This window comes from Cavia porcellus, unplaced genomic scaffold (genome assembly GCF_034190915.1).
Source record: "Cavia porcellus strain 051 isolate PalLab524CR breed Dunkin Hartley unplaced genomic scaffold, mCavPor4.1 scaffold_8, whole genome shotgun sequence".
In the NCBI taxonomy this organism is placed as follows: Eukaryota; Metazoa; Chordata; class Mammalia; order Rodentia; family Caviidae; genus Cavia; species Cavia porcellus.
The window spans coordinates 78,635,990-78,656,006 of NW_026947491.1; the positions used below are offsets into that span (position 1 = coordinate 78,635,990).

Below are 20,017 nucleotides of genomic sequence, written 5' to 3' on the forward strand. Positions count from 1 at the left end.
ACACTGGCAGACTAGAAAACTGGACAGTAATTACCTAACAAGTGACTTAAATTCCTTATATTTTGTTTGTCTCTAAAGTGGTATAAATATTGCTCTATAACTTTATATAGTCTTTGTTAATCAAAGTGAGGTAATTTATATGTACAAAAAGCTTTGAAACGATGCACTGAACTAAAAGCATAAGGAAAGGAATGGAACAGCTTCTACTTTCTATTAAGCAAATGTTTCACTGCTTTCTTGCCTGCAGTTGAAGTTATACATAACAAAGACCAAATATAACAAAATATTGTTCAAGAATATTGAATAACCAAAATATACATCAAATATTAAAATATTACTAGTGATCTAAAACGTCTCTCTTACACACATTACGCAAACATATACATAATCTTTGCACTTCAAAAAAATTATATAAAGCAAAACTATATAATGAGCCTCAGATCTTAACACAGAAGAAAAGATGAAATAACTAAAAACCAAATGTAATCTAATTAGGAGGGTAATGTAGGGCTTAACTCCAGACAGATGTTTTTAAAGTAAGCCTCACTGGAAGGAAATCCAGGCAGGTAATGCAGAGAAGTAAGTTTTATTAATTTAAAGATGATGCCTAAAAGACAGAACACACATGGAGGTGCTCTGACAACAAGGTAGACTAGTCACTGGAGAATGGCATCCTGATGTCTATATGGCCTTTCGCTAAAGCAAGACTGAATTAGTGATTTGGTGCAGTGAAAAATACCACATAGTAACAGAAAGTGAATTTAAAGTGAGTAACACAGAAACTGTCAATAGATTAAAAAGGCAGGATTTTCTAGGGCTATTTCATTATGCTTTCATTTAGTCACTAAGCAGAATTTCCATCGAAGAATTAAGTTTGACTGGGAACATAGGATCGGTACTGGGTAACATCACAGACAAAAGATGTTTACATAAAAAGCATGAAGAAATATATTAGACACTCAAAATAGAGCCCTTCAAGAGAAAGTCACTGACCACAGAAGAAAAGTCAGAATCAAAGATATAGAAAGAGTCAGATGTTTGCATAAATCTCAGCAAATGATTTTTGTAGCTTCAGGAAACAATATATCAATGTTGCTCTTGTTCTCTGCTAAGCACAGGGTATGTAAAGAAAAATGGAACTACTGATAATCATAACTGTAAAAGAAATTTGGTAAGATTTTCTTTTACTCAAACAAAGCAAAAATTCTAAATTTGATAATGTATTTTAAATATCTTCAGATAATATAATATATATTTAAATATTCATCTAAAATGTGTATTATACTCAAGTTGATGTAACTGTCACAATACTTAATTTTCTGCATGGTAAATATAAGTAGGATGTTACTTAATGACTAGAACCTTTCATAAAGTAATAGGTATTTAAATATTTAAAATAAAGTCATTGTATTACACTTCAAGGTTTGTGGCAAAATTTAAAAAAAAAAAAAAAAAAAAAAAAAAAAACCTAAAAGTTCAAGAAAACGAACAAAAAAAAGCAGGGTTTAGAGTGGACCTGAAGTCTGGAAAAGAGCATCAAGCCTTGGTCCATCAAGCCACTCTTACAGTGTTAGTCTGAGGGTAGGCTGCAGCTGCAGTAACCTGTGATTTTTTTCTGGTCTAGAAAACTCTACACTAAGAGTCCAAAGTTGCACAGAATTTAAGGAGGAAATTTAGGAAGAAAACCAGCAAAATGAACCCTAAATACTTTGTTAAAAACTCTGCCATGTCTCAGGTGGACTCATGAACTATGAATCATGACAGAGGAAAGTGAAAATGAACTTGAAGATACATCAATAGCAATTATCTAATTGGTAGAAAAAAAGATAAAATATTCCAGTAAAAAATAAACAGAGCCTAAAGACCCATGCAAAAGTATCAAAATGTTTGTGGAACTGGAATCTCAGAACAGGGCAGAAAAATAACTGAAGACAGAATAGCAGGAGACATAAATACAAGGATCACAAGTTCAAGACCAACCTGAGCAAATCAGCAAGACCATATGTCAAAATAAAACTTAAAAAAAGGATGAGGGTGTAGCTCAATGCTAAGCCTTTCAGTTTAATCACAAATACTGGGAAAAAAAAAAAAAAAGATGGCCGGGGGAACAGAAGGACAAAGCCTTCATAACTGACTCAGACAGATAGACACACCCGTTAGGCATGTTATTCCTAAAATCAAATAAAGTAACAAAAACCAAAAACAATGAAAAAACATTAAAAACAGCCTAAGAAAGTTACACCTCACACAGACAGAAACCACGATCAAATGACTAAGTATCTCATCAGAAACCATAGAGACCAGTACAGAGAAGATTATCTTTAAAGTGCCAGGTGAGATATTAGAGGACCTATGTCAACATGAAAAGAGTTACTTACATTAACTAGTCTTTCAAGACTAGGGATAATTAGGGATGTTTCTCCTCCCTTATTAGCAGGATCCTTCTGCATTTCTTTGATAGCTTGCAATATTTCTTTCATACCTTCTTCAAGTTGCTTATTTTCTTCTACTAATTCTTTCACTGTAAGTATATTTTTCTCATTGAATGAGTATATCTTTTATACAATTTATACATTCTATACAGATGACAAATATTTAGCACAGAAAAAGTAACCACTGGAAAAATTCAAACCCAAATAAATCATGTACACATACATTTGTATCTATATCTGAAATAAACAACATGTAAACTGGCTTAACATAACCTATGTTTTATATTTAAATATTTTAAATTCAGTTTTTTAACTTTAAAGAATACCAAAGAGAAACTAGGCAAACACATTTACAAAAATTTAGGTCATTTTCTGACAATCAAAGTAAGGCAAACCAACCTGATGAACAGCAGAGAATAAACTCTATAGGTTATAAAAGCAATACAGATTAACAATGAAGGTATTAAACTCCTTTCAGATCAGTAATTTTTAGTAAATCAGAAACAAGTACATAGAAAAACAAGTGAGAACAGTAACTTACATCTATTCTGAAATTTCGCTATCACTGTCTTACTTCTTTCTAAATCTCTTCCCTTTTCAATTAGTTCTCTTGAAAGAAATTCATTCTGAACAAAATAAATGAGATAAAATTAATGTTTTGTATAAAGCATCACAATAGTCTATAGATATCGAAGTTAAAAAAGTTCGATCCATTGAGGTGTAACACACCAAAAATATGGTGCAGACACATAGCAGCAATTATCAAAACAAGAGAAAGTCTAGAGCTGAAGGGATGCTGATTTTCCTCCCACCATCCTCCTCCCTTAACCCCAATGACAAAAGACAAACAGCTAAAATGAAGGTTTGTGTTTGTCCTAGCACAACTCTCTTAACTGTCCATCTTTACACTACACGCCTGGCTTCTACGATACTCTGCATGACTTCCATGATGTTCAAGGTCTATTTCTGCATTTCTACTCTGCTTCTTTAAGTAATAAGTCCTGTACCATGACTTCATTCTAAAGGAACAGTTAATATTTTACACTACATATCAAATGTATTGCATTTTAAGAATTTTTTAAGCATAGGAATGTGTACAAATTAGTTGACATATAAGCAAAAAATTGTGTAACAGTTGTAATAAGCACTTTGTTGCAGAAAGCACACAAAGGTGATTCCAGGAGTGGAAGTTGGAGAAAAGCCCACCTGAGATGTAAGAAATACTAGTTCTTTGGTGGCCATTCTGTTTTATTTTCAAGTGAGTCTGTCTGAGACAGTTTTGGTTGTATAGTAATAGGCAGTGAATCTAAAAGATTAATTTCAAGTTTACGTTTCAAAAACTAAGAATACTTCATCTTTGCTTTTGTCTTCTTTCAAACTGTCATTAGCATACTTTTTGAGGGGGGGAATCAGTTTTTTAGATGTTGCTACTTGTAATTTATCTATTTATCCATATTAACTCTATTATCATACTGTTGTTGAATTTGCTGACAAAACTTTGAAGATTTTTGCCTAAGGGATAATTTTGTATTAAGTCTGAAGCCATTGGTAAGACTTGAAAAGATGAATTGCTTTTTTGTATGCTATCAGTTTTGTCTACTGCTTCATGATTTCCTGCTATTCATATAGTCAGTAGAATATAAATATTCATTTCTTCATGGCTTTCCCTAATATAGACAGTAATCATTGTAGATTTCTTAATGATTGTAGGCATGGTGCTTTACAATTTTTTTTCTCACTGTAATAGTTTTGGGAGTTCAATTATCATCTTTACTTGCATAGAAGAATATCTAAAGAGACAAAAGGATCCACTCTGCATTATGATGTATTTCAGGCACCACTCTTGATAATGATTGCATGATCATACTCTGATGTGACTATGGAATACTGAATGATGGTCTCCTATACAGCAGCTCTGTCTTACCTGAATTCTTAATCTATATTCAGAGAAAATAATGTCTCCTTAATCAATCTTTTAGATAGGTTATTCAAGGAAGAAAATATTTTCTTTTACTTATTTAATAACTATAAGAAGTCTAACTTCAAACGGAGATAATGAAGCAATGAAAGCACCGGTAACATTTTCCTTTGTTCTGTCATAATATTTACCTTTGATTGTGCTTCACTCATACTGATGCTGACAAAATTCACTTTTCTTTCATCTGAGCTATGATCTTGAATAAAGTTTTCAGTTAAATTCAGATCCTCAGTGGTTAATCCTACATATAAAATAACAAATTAAAAACATAAAAATAATTCTTCCTACTATGACACTTTTATAACTAGAGTCAATTTTACCAAGTAACAAGTAGATTCTTCCCAACATCAATATAACTTTACAATACAGCTCACTTTTAAAAAGCTATTAGTAATTCAAGAAATCAATTTGAATTTTATCTTCTCCATCATTCTTTGCCCACTGTACACTAAAAAAATTGATGAGTACTAAACAGTACAAAAACACATGCAAAACAAGAATCTTAAAATATGAGTAAACTGGATATTAAATTATAAAGCTAGATTAAAGTGGATTAAGTTATGAAGCTTCATTTCTATAAAAGATTTTATTTATTTATTTATAGAGACAGGGGCTCAACTGTGTGACTCAGACTGGCCTTGATCTCACTATGTAGCTCTGGCTGGCCTGCAGCTCACAGCAGTCCTCTTGCGTTAGCCTCATGAGTCCTGGGACTACAGATGTGCGCCACCACATCAAGGCTAGAAGATTTCTGATGTGGTACAGAAACCATAACACTAAAAAATCACAAGCTCTAATATTCACAGCTGTTCATAAGGACTTGAGCCAAGTTTAACGTAACGTTCCTTCTTTATAGTCTTCCAAAAATGCACTGCAACAACTATTATAAAACTTGACAAACTGTTAACTATACATTAAGTAAGATAATACAATTTGTATTCAATACAATATTTCTTTCATTTGGTAAAGAATAATTTACAAAGATAGTTTTCAAGTATAGTCTTTAAAAATGGAAAATTTTAACAAAAAAACTGCTAAGTTTATCTTTCAAAGATATACTATCAAATTTTAAAACTTCACGATTCTACTTTTTATTTTTTAAATTTTTTTAAACCTGCTTCAGATTCACAACTGGACCCAATTATTTCGTTATTTCTTTTCTTTCAGTTTATTATTTTTATTTGTTAGCCTTGTAACAAAACCACAATAAAAGAGCAAAAGAATCTCCAATACACAGAAAATTTCAGATCCATACAATTCATTTCCAAATGATGCTTTTAAAGGTTTGGAATAACTGAAAATACCTGAAGTTGTACTTTTTTTTCCTCTTTCCTGAGCCATCTGACGAATTTTTCTTTTCAGATCCAGCCGTTCTTCCTCAAGACTTTCGATCTGCAAAGCAGAAATTATTAGTAGTTGTCGTTTATTTCAACCATTAAAAATAATCAATTGAGCACCACACTTGCCTCTTTCAAAAGAATCTGGTTTTCAGCTCTGTATTGCTGCTGTTTTAAATGTTTATTATTTCTAAATTCAGTTAAATCAATCATTGTCTTCGGTTCAAGGCCTACAATAAAAAGCAATACAACGAAAAATTTAAAAACACTGACATGAACTCCATATACTATCAAGCAACCAGTCATAATTCACTTAGGGTATATTCATTCATCTAAGGAATGGAGCACTTTCATGTAAGAATTTTCCAGACGTTTAAATGTAACAAAAAAATCATCATAATTATGAAAATATTGTCTTCTCCGAGTCAGTCAGTCATAACGGTACAATGAATTAATTAAAAACAGAAACTTTAAAACAGACTTGGGTTCAATCCCCAATTTCAATTTACAATGAAGTCACAGGTATAAAATTGTATTTATTTTGGCTTATCATAATAATGACAAAATTAATCTAAACATAATGCTTAGTGTAGTACCTGGCACACAGTGATTATTTTTAATATTAACATGAATATCAATTAAATATCATTATTAATCTGAGGCTCTCAGTGGGCCTATTTCCTAATTTGCTCTCACTAAACAGCTGGCCTCTGAAAACTGTTATCAAAACTGTCTGAAGTAATCACAAACCAAGACTTGAGGCCTTTTAAATAGGAAATCTGGTGTTCATGAAAGCTGTCTAAATGGTCAAAAGTAACCTATAGAAATTCCCAGATTCCTGGCTGTGAACTAATCATTCAAATTAATCAGAAGATTAATCTCAAGTCCTAAATCGTGGTAAATAATCTGTATTTATTTTTCCTTCCTCTACAGAAAAAAAAAGTCTAAAGACGGCCAATTTATCTTTAACAATACATTAAGTGATGTTTAGGAAGCATAATGAAATAGAATTTGAATCTTTATTTTCATTCTAAATGAAAAAATTAGACTGAACAGTTGTAACATTCAAACTAGCAGTATTACCCGATGACTAATGAAATCAATATATAAATTCTAAAGCCACGTTTACAAATAACTTCTTAGTATTTATGGAAATCTCCAAATATTCAAGTAAAACTCAAGCATTCTGAATTGTAACACTCAAAGTATTTAAAAATCCTAAAAAGATCTGAATAGTATTTATAAGTACCCTCATGAATTCATCTAAAATGAAGTATTTTGCAAAGGAATAAATCATGTAGGCTCTTCTTCTGGGGGGGGGACAAAAAAGGGTTAAAATACTGACATACACTAGAACAACTTGTAGAGACGCAGGTGTTTATGAGCAGATAGCAGCACTGCTCCAGACCTCTCCAGCACCACCCAAGGAAACCCCCAATCCACGTCAGGGCAGACCTACCTTTGTCTTCATTATTTTTACTGAAGTATTAATTTGAAAAAGAAATATTTAACTACTTAAAAGTAATAAACACATCAAAAGTAAATGAGGAGGATTTAAAACACTGGAGAAAAGTATAATCTTAAAAGACAGCTTACCCATATTCTCTCTCAGTGCCTCATTTTCATCAAGGAAATCATTGATCTTCATTTCAAGTTGATTGATTTCCTTGGTCAAGACTTCAATCTCTCGATCTCTTATTTTAATTTGGTTTTTACAATTCTTTATTTCAATAACAGCATCTTCTAAACCATATACTCCCTGAAAAGTATGCAATTTAAATATCCTATGCTTCATTTGAATCAATAAATCAAATCCATGAATTTATTGGTTTAAGTCTAAAGGAAATTAACATTATACCAACAATTTATACAATTGTGATATACAAGACCTTTCATAAATTTTAAATTAATTTATTTAAACTACAGTTAAAAACGTAAAAATTATACTTTGAAAGTCTTTTTATTGTGCTTTTATATGACAGATCTAGTAATAATAATAACCGAATACGGAACAGCTAAAACTTCCCCTATGTTATCTAATGGCAAACTAACTAAAATCATTACAGATAAAATAATAAAGCATAAACAAATGTTAGAAGTGAATCACTGATACATAGTTAATGAATTGCATTAGTTGTAATCAGATTTAAGAGAAAATGTAAAGTACACAGTAGATCCTGTCAACACAGTATGTGACAAAACTGTCTGTCACAAGTTTTATCAAACCAGCCAGGGGTGCTATATCCACATGGGGGCACAAAGCCCACGATACAACAAAGCATCTAATCCTGCTGCCTCATCAAAGCTGCTTCAGTGAGCAAAATTATTTCACCAAAATGTTTGACAATAATCTTCATGACAAAAAAATGAATGCTCAAAAGTTTTAATAATTTAATAATATAATTAGGATAATATCTACCAAGAGATTTAAGACATTTTTACATGGTACAAAGTAAATGACACAGAACAGTCTGAGTGGAAAAAATAAATGTAAGCTCCTTGACTGACAAGATACAAATACATACTGATTCATAATCTTTTAATCGCTTTAGAGCCTCAATTAATTCCTTATCCTTTTCTCTAGCATCTCCTTCAGCCAGCTCAGCTGTTCTCTCTGCCTCTTTCGTTTTCTCTTCTAAAATCTGCAACTTTGACTGAATTTTCATATAATGAGTCTGTTGAGAAAGAGTTGAAGCACCTACAGGATAAACACAAAAATCACTAGTTAATCATGATTAGTCTTTTAAATCAGGCGTTCCAATAAGGACACAAGTAGTACATCACTAAAAAAGCTTCTGTGTCTTTGAAATTACTCACTTCTTAGAACCATCTGCATGACTTACCCTTAATCCCTCTTTAAATCTGTTTTCCACTATCCCCTCAATGAAGCTTTTGCTTCACTATCTAAATTACAACAAACTCACTATTTTCCATCCAGGTCTTTTTAAAAATCTTTAGGTACTACAATAAACACATCCATGAATTTGTCACACACTAGCCTGTGCTAGTATTTCCTTCTGCATCTGAAGTATGCAGTGCTATGTGGATACAGCTGGGCTGACGTGGAAAGGGCTTGATGATGAGCAAACTGATGTTAGGTAAGGTACTATCAATTAGTGCAAGGAGAAAATGATGAGACGCTGATTAGGGTAAGATTAATCCAAACGCTGACGTGTCAAATCTGCAACGGAACTGCATTGGGGATATGCTAATTAAAATGTTATTCTCTCCGTTCTCTGTTAAGTACAAAAGGGAAGTTAAACAATAACAGTTATATTACCATTTTCATTTTTATACAGTCCACCTAATAACAGCAATTACATAGTCTTGTTTTTCTTTTTTCTTTTTTTTCCTTCGGTTTTCTGAGACCAGGTCTCCCTATCTAGCTCAGGCTGGGCTTGAACTCACTATGTAGCCCACGCTCGCCCCGCACTTCAGTGGCAATTTTCCTGCCTCAGCCTTCCAAATACTGGGCATGTGCCACCACACCCCACTGTAAATTTTCATCAGAGAGAAAAAACATGAGAAAACATCCATCATTTACAAATTTAAGTATGATACTAATACAAAGCATAATAATATATAATTTTGGAAAATATGATAAAATTAAAATGGAGAACAATAATGTAGCTGACACAATTTTAAGAAAAACATTAAGGGTTAGTTAGGGATATAGCTTAGCAGCACAATGCCTGCCTGGCACGTGCAAGGCCCTAAGTTTGGCTCCTGTTGTCTTAAAAACAAACAAACAAAAATGGTATACACTGTAACTCTATGCTTATGAAACATCAAATTACCTTTGTTTCTTTGGAGCTCATGTTTCAAATCTTCGATAATAAAAGTATTTTTTTCCATTTCTTTTGTATACTGTTCTACTTGTTCAGTGAGCATCTTAATTTGATTATCTCGCTCTTGTATACCCTATGAAATATTTCAAAATATCACCTTATTCCTTCATGAATAGCAATACACATTTCAAGAAAAAGAAAAGGGAAGAATTATTTTTAGTAACACCACAGAAAATGTTCTCTTGTGGGTAAAACCACATCTTTGCATTCTGTATACCTCAAGTGCACAACACAATGCCAAGGTCAGCGGTGTCACTTTGTACTTTAGCCTGCACTTTCTCTGTTAATCAACTCAGCCTCTCTTCAGTATTTGATTCAGAAATACTGCTCCTTGTAATCTTCTAATTTTCCAAATATTCCTCAAATTTTACTCTTTCCTATGAATGAACTATGACTACAAAGGAACACAGATAATACAGTGTGGATTCTGTTTGAGGGTATGTATTTTAATAAATATAAAATCTGTAAGTACTCATTGAAATTATAACCACGTTTTCGTTTAATTTCACATTTCATCCATTGTGTCAAATGTAAGATATAATAAACCTGAATAGGAATTGTGAGATGGTTTAAAATCTGAAATTTTAATAGTTTTTTTTTTTAAAAATTGACTAAACCAATGTGTTTATTAGCCACATCAATAGAAAAAAATAAAATAATTCCATTCCTAACTACACCCCTTCCTCTAAACTTCACTCTAATTATTTTCTGTGAACTGGTACAAGAAAAATACATGCCCAGTAGTGGAAGGCACAAAATTTAAGGGATGGATGACATAATAAATAAACTACTTCACACTCCCAATTTTTAAAAGTTGATCAATAAACAAACTTTTTAAAAGGTTTTACCTGTTGTAGAGCCATAATATTACTTTTATCTGCATCAAGCTGGGCATTTTTAAGTTTCTCCCTCAGATTATGTAACATTTGCTGATATTCAATAATTTCATCATCTTTAGAAGACAAGATTAACTACAAACAAAGCAAATGGGATGTTATAAAAAAGAAAAGTAACAAATCATTCTTCATTTGTAGTAAATACGAATATATCTATTAGAACATTTAAGAAAAGCAGAAAAGACCTAGGCAATTTGGTATGTACCTATAATCCCAGCGCTCAGGAGGATGAGGCAGGAGGACTGCTGTGAGTTCGAGACCAAAAAAATTATTTCAACAGTCAGCAACTACCAATATAGCTTTTGCTAATTTTGTACATACAACCTGAAATTCAAGTAACAATGATTCAAACACATTGCAATTTTTACTCTTAAAACTTTCAATCTTTCAAAAAACTGCATCTCAAGTCTGACTTATATTTTCAGGCTGTGGCAATGGCTGGGATTATAGTGTGGTGAGGGAGAGAGGTAGAAACTGAGATTTCCTAGTGATTCTGTGATTGTTTATATTATTTCCTTATCCACTTGATTTGAAAGCACTTTTTTAATAACAAGCTAGAAGGCTGCATAGAAGAGTAGAGTTTGTTATTCACTAGTATAAGTTTTTTAAGCAAAAATAAGACTAAAATTTAAATCTAAAGTATAAAATTAAAAAGATATCATATCCACTGAGGAAAGCACCTTCCACTCTTCTACTTTGGCATTGACAGCTACCATGATTGGATCATCTTCTTCATTTTTCGCTTTCAGAAGATCTGTAAGCTCCTGTACCTAAAATGCAACCATTATTTCAAGAACTGGTATAAATTATTACATTATAAATACGATTATTGCATATGCATATATATATACACATTTATAGAAATATCACATTTATTATTTGTTAGTAGCATAGGCCTAATGATAATGTTTAATGGTTTCTGCATATTTATCCATTCTGAGTAACAATCTAAAAATTCAAATACTGCAATGCTTCTAAATTGAACACTATTTGGCACTGACATGATGCCACAAGTACTAAAATTTCACAGCAGGCCTGATGTGACAGGTTTCAGTCAAAATATGGACATACTAAAAATTATATAAAATTATCTTCAGGCCATATATATCAAGTTTACATGAAATACAAATGAGTTTAGTATTCAGACTTAGGTCTTATCCCCAGGCTATCTCATTATATGTATTTCCAAACTGCAAAATCTGAATACATTCAAAATCTGAAACAGTTCTACCCCTAAGCTTTTCAAATAAGAGACACCCAACCTGTCATAATTATCTGCCATTACTACAGAACTTATATTTTTACATTACTCTTCATTTGCAACAAGTTTAATTCTATATAAACAATGAATAATGCATGTATTGGTTTTTAATATATTCATGCATATTTTAAGACATTATTTTCAGCAGTAAATCCTCATCATTATGAGCTTTGTAAAACTGCTATTTGTATAATAAATTAGGTATTATTTATAGACCCTAGATTGCAAGAATTACAAGGTGCCTGGGAGGAGATTAAAGAAACAAATATAACAAGATGACACATATCACAGTACTAGAAGAAGAAACAAAATCTACATCTTAGAAAATTATTTCTAGTTTCAAATGAATGGTAATGAAATAATATCAGGCCCACATAAATAAGTCATTGTAACAGCTATTTTTACTTGAAGTCGATAGTGATCATTTTCTTTTTTTAATTGGTCCATCATATTATCTGTTTGATGCACAATAGCTTTCATTCTATTATATTCATCAGTCATCTTCTCCATTTCCTGTACAGACTCTTCCAGATTTTTTCTCATTTCTTGGTTCTGAACTTCAATTTTCTCATTAGCTTCTGTTAAAGTCTAAAAAAACACAAGAGATATAATAGTAACTTCTAAGTAACTGAAATTTCTATGAAAATTAAATGGAATGATAATTATGTAATGGATAAAAAAATTCTTTATTGACTTCAGGATGAATAGACATCAGCCAATTAAAACAAACTAGATATCAAGCAAACTGTACACAAATATCTCAACTAATCTTAACATCCAAGACAGGCATTCATAAAAAGGAGGAGTAAGCAGTTGAACTTCAAAGATGCAATGTATTATTTCATGTCTTCAAAATGTATAGTGGCAGCTTTATAACAGAACATTTACATTGTAGACACATTATGATTCTGTAAGAATCACTGCCCTGAACTGACTTTGTTCATCTTACCTGAATTTCATCCAGATACTGAACAAGCTCATAGTTCTTTTTAGACAACTGTGATCGATAGTCACTATCTTCTCCTCTCCTTGACAGAAGCGACTCTTTGTGAGAATCGATTTGTTTCTGGTAGTCAATAATATCCTGACGAAGCTGTTCATTCTGAAAATACCAACACCACACTGTTAAGAAATCATCTGGCATAACAAAATTACATCTTCTAATTAGTACTCTCACAACATATCTTTAAAGTTCCCAAGGTGTCACCAACCTCAAAGCCTCACCTTTTTCTTTAGACGTTTGTTCTCCAGAAAAGGACACGAGAAAGGTAAACAGAAATGAAAAAAGCAATACATAATTAAAAATAAGAGTTAGAAATTAAAACAAAAATAAAGATACTTTAGGTGAATGAAGTACTGTTTTGAGTAACCAAAGAAAGAACAACAAAACAAAGAACAGTTTGATTATGCTGGAAACAATGTCCATTGATGCACAAACATTATTTGGTCCAGAAACCAAATAATCAGAGTAGGCAAGATTTCATGAGAAATAAAAACTTTAAAAGAATAATGAATAAAATAATAACAACAGAAATTCGGTCACATATTTCACTGGTGAATTAGCAAGGTAATTTAAGTAACAAAAAGCTAGATTTACCTATGCAGAGTTAAGAAATACATGTAGTCCTTAACAGCAGCTCATTTTATCATCGAATGCCCCAAGACAAAACCATTATCATACAATCGGCTAGTTTAAAATACTAGTTACTTAGGAGATTTCATTACTAGTTACAATATAGCATTACAGAAGCATTTTTAACAGGTGTTTCTGTTGAACTACCACAAGTACTAAAATGTTTTACTAACCTCTCTTCTTAATTTGCTGTTTTCATTTTCTGCTTCCTCATTTCGAAGAGCCAACTAAAATAGTAAAAAACAAGTAAGATAAAATTCAGCAGCAATTCAATATAAACACAGGTGTTCATTGTCTTGATTTAAATTCTAAATCTTGATAGAGGTTTAATTAAGGAATTTATGTCTATCTAAAACATAAATAAGATAAAATAAGGATTAAAAAGGAAAAAACAGGCTCAGTTTAAAATATTTAAAAACCAAACACAAATATCCAAACACAAAAATAATAGAACATAAATCAATTCTCCCTTATCTCAAAAAATTCCCTAATAAAATTTTGTCTGTAGTTCAAGATTATTGTATTCTGCAGTTCTTCTAGGTGGTGACTGGATAACTCTCTGCTCAGTCACTCTGAAATACGTGGCAGCACACCACAATGTTTATAAATGATTCAAACCGAAATCAGAGTGGCCTAGGTTCATACACACCATGCCCACCACTTTCTAGTAAAGGGTGAAAAAATTCACTGAATATCTCTTAAATTCAGGCTTTTCACCTCAAATGTTGAAATAAAAATTAAATAACACGAACATAAAGTCCTTAACAAAATGCTTAGTGAGTAGAATAGCAAAAAACAAAAACAAAAGCAAAAACCCTGTCTTCTTCACTTGTGATTTCATTTGTATTTTGTTTCCTTAAACAAGTAAGTATCACTATAATCATTATGATGGTTTATCTATTCTCCAAACTCCATCCCTTGAAGACCTTTCATTCTCTGTTAATGTTCTGTTTTTTACTATTCAAGCAGGAGCACAATGATACACAACCATACATAAAACTGTATGTAAAAGAACAAAATTCAATGTGAGATCCTGGAAGAAACCTTAGCTATTGAGGACTGAGAGTGAGATCTACGAAGGGTATTATCGGGCAAATAGAGGAAATCTGACTTGGGATTAGATTAGATAATCATACTAAATCTGTTGGAAATTTTCTAAGCATTTTGATTATGGATAATTTCTGTTTAGAAGAGAGATACTGAAATATTTAAGTCTGAAGTATCATGATATCTATAATTAACTCAAATTGCTCAACAAAAGAAAAGTGAGAGAAAAGTTTGTATATGCAAATATACTGACAAACTTGATAGGCAAACTTCTAAAGTTAATATTGCACTTTGATTTTGACTCTGTTTTCTTTAAAATTTTATTATGAAAATCTTATTCCTTCTAGTGATATAAAAAACAATGAATACTTATATTCCTCTCATACAGATTTACCAGCCGTTAAAACTCTGCAGAAGTTTGCCTATTATTGAGAATTAAGAGTCGCACTGCATTCTGAATTGGAAAATTTTATGAGAAGCCAAGAACCTAATACTTAAGCATTTAATGTTACTGATGCTTTTTTTCTCTTGGCTTCTCAAGCATCATGCTCTTGATGGGCTTTCGTTCAAAAGACTCTTCCAATTTAATTGTTTAGGTATTTCTAGAGATCACTATTACAATCACTTGCCTTCTGGAACTGCTGCAGTGATAACCCATTAATCCTTATCAACTGCCTCACACTGTGCCGGTGAACCTATGGCCTGTGTGTTACAGCAGTCTGTTTCTGAAAGTTCTGAAAGGTTTGCCAGACACTGGCCTAGTGACTACATTTAGACCCACAGGTATCCTTCTCAGTATGCCCTCAAGGACTTCATACTCAACATGCATAAAGCTGAAATGATAAACTTAAACCTCCAAATTCCTCTTGTGTTCCTTCTTAGTACACAGCATTCTGTCTATCCAGCAGCCAACCCACAGAATGAGGTATACTCCTCACTTCTTCTGCCCTCTCAATCAAGCATTGATATACAATTAATTGTATACAGTTACATTTATTTCTCTCACCCATGTCTATGCCTCTTAATCCCATCAGTCACTTCAATTCGTCATAATTAGCACTTAACACAAAAGTCTCCTAATTAGGTTTGGCCTTTTAAACCACTCTCTACAAAGCAGACCCCCAAAGGAGGAGTCTGATCTCCATAACCTTGTGTTGAGTTCTTTTATGAAAAGAAAAAACTCTTTAGAAATTGGCCCTTGCTTATCTCTCCAGAGGATAAAGAATCTTAAGGATAAAAAGGATAAAGACAGAACAGCACAGTGATTAGGAACACAGTCTTAAGCAGGACCGTCCAGACTTAAATCCCAGCTTTACCATGTACCAGCTATGTATTCATGGGCAATCACTCACATTTTCTGTGTCTCTTAATTTTTCATTTGTAGCATGGTAAAAATGATACCTATCTCATACGATAAGTGTCAAATGAGAATAAATTACTGCATATAAAGTGCCTGGCACATAGTAAACTCTATAGAAGCTGTTTATCTGTATGTTTGCCAGCCAAAATGAGTAATTGCTGGTCCTGAATACATCATAATATCTCTTATCTCTAAGCCTCAGCAATTTTTCTTTTTAATGGTTCCTGAATCGATCTCAAGAGCTTATGTTTGCCAAGCAGGTGCTCGTGCCACTGAGCTATATCCCAGCCACAAATGTTTTATCTTCTATCCAGAATGCTCATTCCTCAGCTACCACACACATTCCCATTCTTGCTGCCACACTAAGTGCAGTCTAGCTTTTAGACTGATTCTTGAATCTCAAGACAGATCCTTTCATCCTTATGTTTGATGGAGACCACTATGAAGCAGCTCTAAGATTTAAAATTAATCTATTAGCTTTTACATTTATTTGTGTGTCTGTCCCAGGCCAAAGACCCTTGCTTTGAGTGACAGTGGATTCATAGTATGTGAACCTCTATGAATCACTGGTCTCAGGAGAGGCTTGTAATTCAAAGAGCAAGACAAGGCCACAGCTGAGGACACCTGGCTCTGACTCCAAATAACTATTACAGACTACAGCTGCAGCCAATTCACTCCTACTGTAACTATCAACCCGGAGATGGGATAGTTCTCCTAATTGGCAAAACTTACTACCTGAAGAAGTCTTTGAACTGACTCCCAAGTTTCTGCACTTGCTATCCCCTTCTTTTGTTTCAAAAACAAATAAATATGGGCCATCCAGAGAAGTTCTTTGTCTCAACCCACAGGGAATCTCTAATTCTGTTAGAGGGTTTTCATCACTCTGGAACCCTAAAATCATACCATTTGTCTCTTTTATTTAAGCTGTTCACTGTCTACTCGTTTAGGAGGTCATGGGCCTGATTAGTCCACGATGTATGTTCTCCCACAGTACCATACTATTTCTATGTTATGCTTATTACTATGAGTAGCCTTGAGAACCAGAAAACTGTTACTGCGCCCCTAATAACTAGCAAAGTCTTTGGTATGCATTCAATATATAATAAAACTGACCAATAAAGGCGAAGAAGAAATTGCCCGAGACACCTCTATCCATATTCAATCTCTTAGTAGCTAGAAAGCTATACAAGTTACATATCCAACTTCTCCAAAACTATTATACAAATATAAATATATATATATATATATATATATATATATATATACATTAAACACAACCATGTTAACTTTTTACCCAAAATAAATTGGGAAAGTAAGAAAATCACTTGTTCATGAATGCCTAATTTCTTCATACCCATATTCAAGATTAAAATAGAATTTCGTGTATGTATTCTAATGTCCTCAGAAAAACATGCATCCAAATATAAAGGGTTAATCTCCAAGTAGCATTCACTAGAAATATTTAATGTACTTTATTTTCAAAGATGAGATGACCAAATGAACAGTAATATAAAATCTTAAGAGACAAATGTAGATCATGCTTCACCATATAGCATAACATTGATATTGTTACCAATGAATATGATCCACAAGGACATCTTAACTTGAACAGTTAAGACTGAAGAGGGCCAGTGATGTAGCTCAGTGGCACAAGTGCCTACCCGCCAAGCACAAGGTAGAGTTCGATTCACAGTATCCCCCCCAAAAAAGGAAAAAGACTCAACTCAAGAAAATGTGTCTTACTTGTTCATTAACTTTCTTCTCTTTATCCAATTCCTTTTCTATGTCCTCCAATTCTCTGTCTTTTTGTTCCAACTGCTTTTCAAGCTGGCGAATTTCATCACGTAAAAACCGAGTGTCCCTTCCACCTGCAGACTGCTGAGCCATCTTAAAGTGAAAAAAAAGTTAGTTTCATTATATTGGGAGGTTAGCCTGAATCAACAAGCAAATAAATGTCTTTAAATTTTCATTATGGTTCTGCACCAAATGTTTAAAATATTAGCTTAATGACTACTTAAAAAATACCTAAAAGTTTTATTACACAGCCTTACAAAATTTCAGCTTTCCTGAATCAGAAAGTTATAAACAATTGATTGCTAATCACTCAGACTGTTACAACTACTCAGGCAGAACCCAACGTTGATTTCTTTACTTCATCATCACTTCAGTACTTTCCTACCAAGACCTACAACTGCTCTACCTGGTGAAACACATGCAAAGAATCAATTCAAACTGCATAAGCTATTTCACATGCATGTTTATTGAAAGTATTTGAAATTTTCACAAGAGCAAGGAATCAGCAGAAAATAACTATGTCATCTAAGTTCAAAAAGAATCAGGACTAGAATGCAAATCTAACTGATTCTTGACCCACAATGCACCAGTCCATTCTCCATCCCATTTCAAACTTTACCTGAAATTCTTAGAATTCAACTATACCATCTACTGTTATTTTCATCAAATAATCTTCAATCTTGCAGCTTTCAAGCACAATACCTAAAACATAAACCTTTCTATACACATCCACTTTTACTTCTGTCCTATTACAAAGGAAGAGTGTCTTCTTACTTTCAAAGGCTAATTCCTTATCACAATCTGGATTCAGATCTGGAATCTTCATGTATGTAGTTCCTTAACAATACATTCATACTTTAGCCCTTGGCTTCGTAATAAAGGACTTTTACAGCCCTCTCTGTCATTATTTCTCAACTATCATCCACTCCACTCCCTCTCAACTATTAGTAATTCTTCTCTAGACTTATCTCTGTCTAGCTGTTAAGGGTTTCATTTTGTTTGCAAATGAAATACTTAATCCCTGGTAGAATCCAAAGCATGTCGTATGCTGAACAAATAACTGAGTACATCATCATCCTGATAATTTCCCTAGACAATTCTAAAACTCAAAAATAATTCCAAATAATAAAATAAGAGAGAAATACAAAACGACATACCTCTAGTTCATTTTCTAGTTTCATTACTTTCGATTTTAGTTGATTTTCTATTTTTGAAAAGAAAGTCAAATATTTCAATTGATTAGATGTTTCAAAAAATTAAAATGACTTTCAATAAAACATTAAAATTCTCTTAAGACTCTATCATGATTATACTACTACAGTAACATAAAAGAAAGTTATTACATACCAGATCCATGAAATAGGAATTCTAGAAATGTCTTTAAAATAAATTGAATACACACATTTTATAGAGGTTAAATCTAGTTTTCTATTGCTTAATGATAAATGGAGTTTGTGAACAGTAAACTTTTTTTCAAGGCATTTACCAAATTTTGCTTGTTCTTCTCCTGCTTTTTCAACTTCTTCCAAAGCTAGCTCTACTTCTTGAGCTTTCATCTAAACATTAACAGAAAAAAAAGTTGTATTTATATACCTTTATGCTTTTATGTGACCACTAAAAATAAAAATTCTGTTTCAACTGCTATGCCAATCTTAACAGCAACAGTGTCACATAGAAACACGCAATAATTCGTCTTGAATAAATGAATGATTTTCTCACTTGAGGCTATAATTTCAAGGTCTGCAACAGCTGAAACACTTTGACTCTTCTCCCTCAAAACTTACATCCATCATTACTAATTCTTCTTTGTAAATATCTTTAGTACAATATTTTTTTTCTGTTCTAATTATTAATATTTGTGCATAAATTTATGTTTCACCTTCCTCACAATGACATGGCTCATTAGCTGCAATTCCTTTCGACTTGTCTTATGTAACCTACCCAGTTTTGTCTTGCTAAGGCACATTGTTATATATATGAATTATGGTTCAAAAACTGTTACTGCCTTTTCAGCTGTGGTGAGCATAAAATACACCTTTAAGGTCCTTGATGGGTTATCTCCAACCACTACTTCAACACTTCTATCTTTAACTTGCTATAAAATTTCTGCACTTGTTTGTTCAGGTGCAAAGAGTAAGTCTTAATATTCCTATTCCTAACATTTAAGATAACCACTGATTCTAGAACATTCTCGTAGCATCTTACCAGTGCCTTGCACTTAACCTGAACTACTGTTCAATTTTGTTTATGAAAACTTCCCATATGGCTTAAATCATTTCCTCCTCTGCTGACCTATAATCCTTGCGGCAGTCATGGTTTAAACGTACCTGTGTTTCCCCCGTACATTTCTTTTAGAAATTTTAGAGTAGAAACTAGTTATGTTTTGATACCAGAATTCTGAATTCACATGTGAAGTTAATTCTTGAGTGGT

At 32.6% G+C, this 20,017-nt stretch overlaps 1 protein-coding gene across 5 annotated transcripts in view; it reads right to left on the reverse strand.

Annotated features, from left to right (window-relative positions):
* Cep290 (centrosomal protein 290) overlaps positions 1-20,017 on the reverse strand; it is a 72,433-nt gene that overhangs the window by 51,289 nt on the left and 1,127 nt on the right. For 4 of the 5 annotated variants that reach the window (XM_063255268.1, XM_063255269.1, XM_063255267.1 and 1 more), the window contains exons 4-19: positions 19,073-19,142; positions 18,744-18,790; positions 17,536-17,679; positions 13,559-13,612; positions 12,702-12,854; positions 12,158-12,340; positions 11,172-11,261; positions 10,444-10,566; positions 9,545-9,668; positions 8,273-8,445; positions 7,344-7,506; positions 5,877-5,977; positions 5,715-5,802; positions 4,542-4,651; positions 2,974-3,058; positions 2,379-2,521 (exon numbers count right to left, since the gene is read on the reverse strand). In XM_063255268.1, the coding sequence (XP_063111338.1) occupies positions 2,379-2,521; positions 2,974-3,058; positions 4,542-4,651; positions 5,715-5,802; positions 5,877-5,977; positions 7,344-7,506; positions 8,273-8,445; positions 9,545-9,668; positions 10,444-10,566; positions 11,172-11,261; positions 12,158-12,340; positions 12,702-12,854; positions 13,559-13,612; positions 17,536-17,679; positions 18,744-18,790; positions 19,073-19,142 (1,851 nt within the window). The other variant, XM_063255270.1, reaches the window with a different exon arrangement.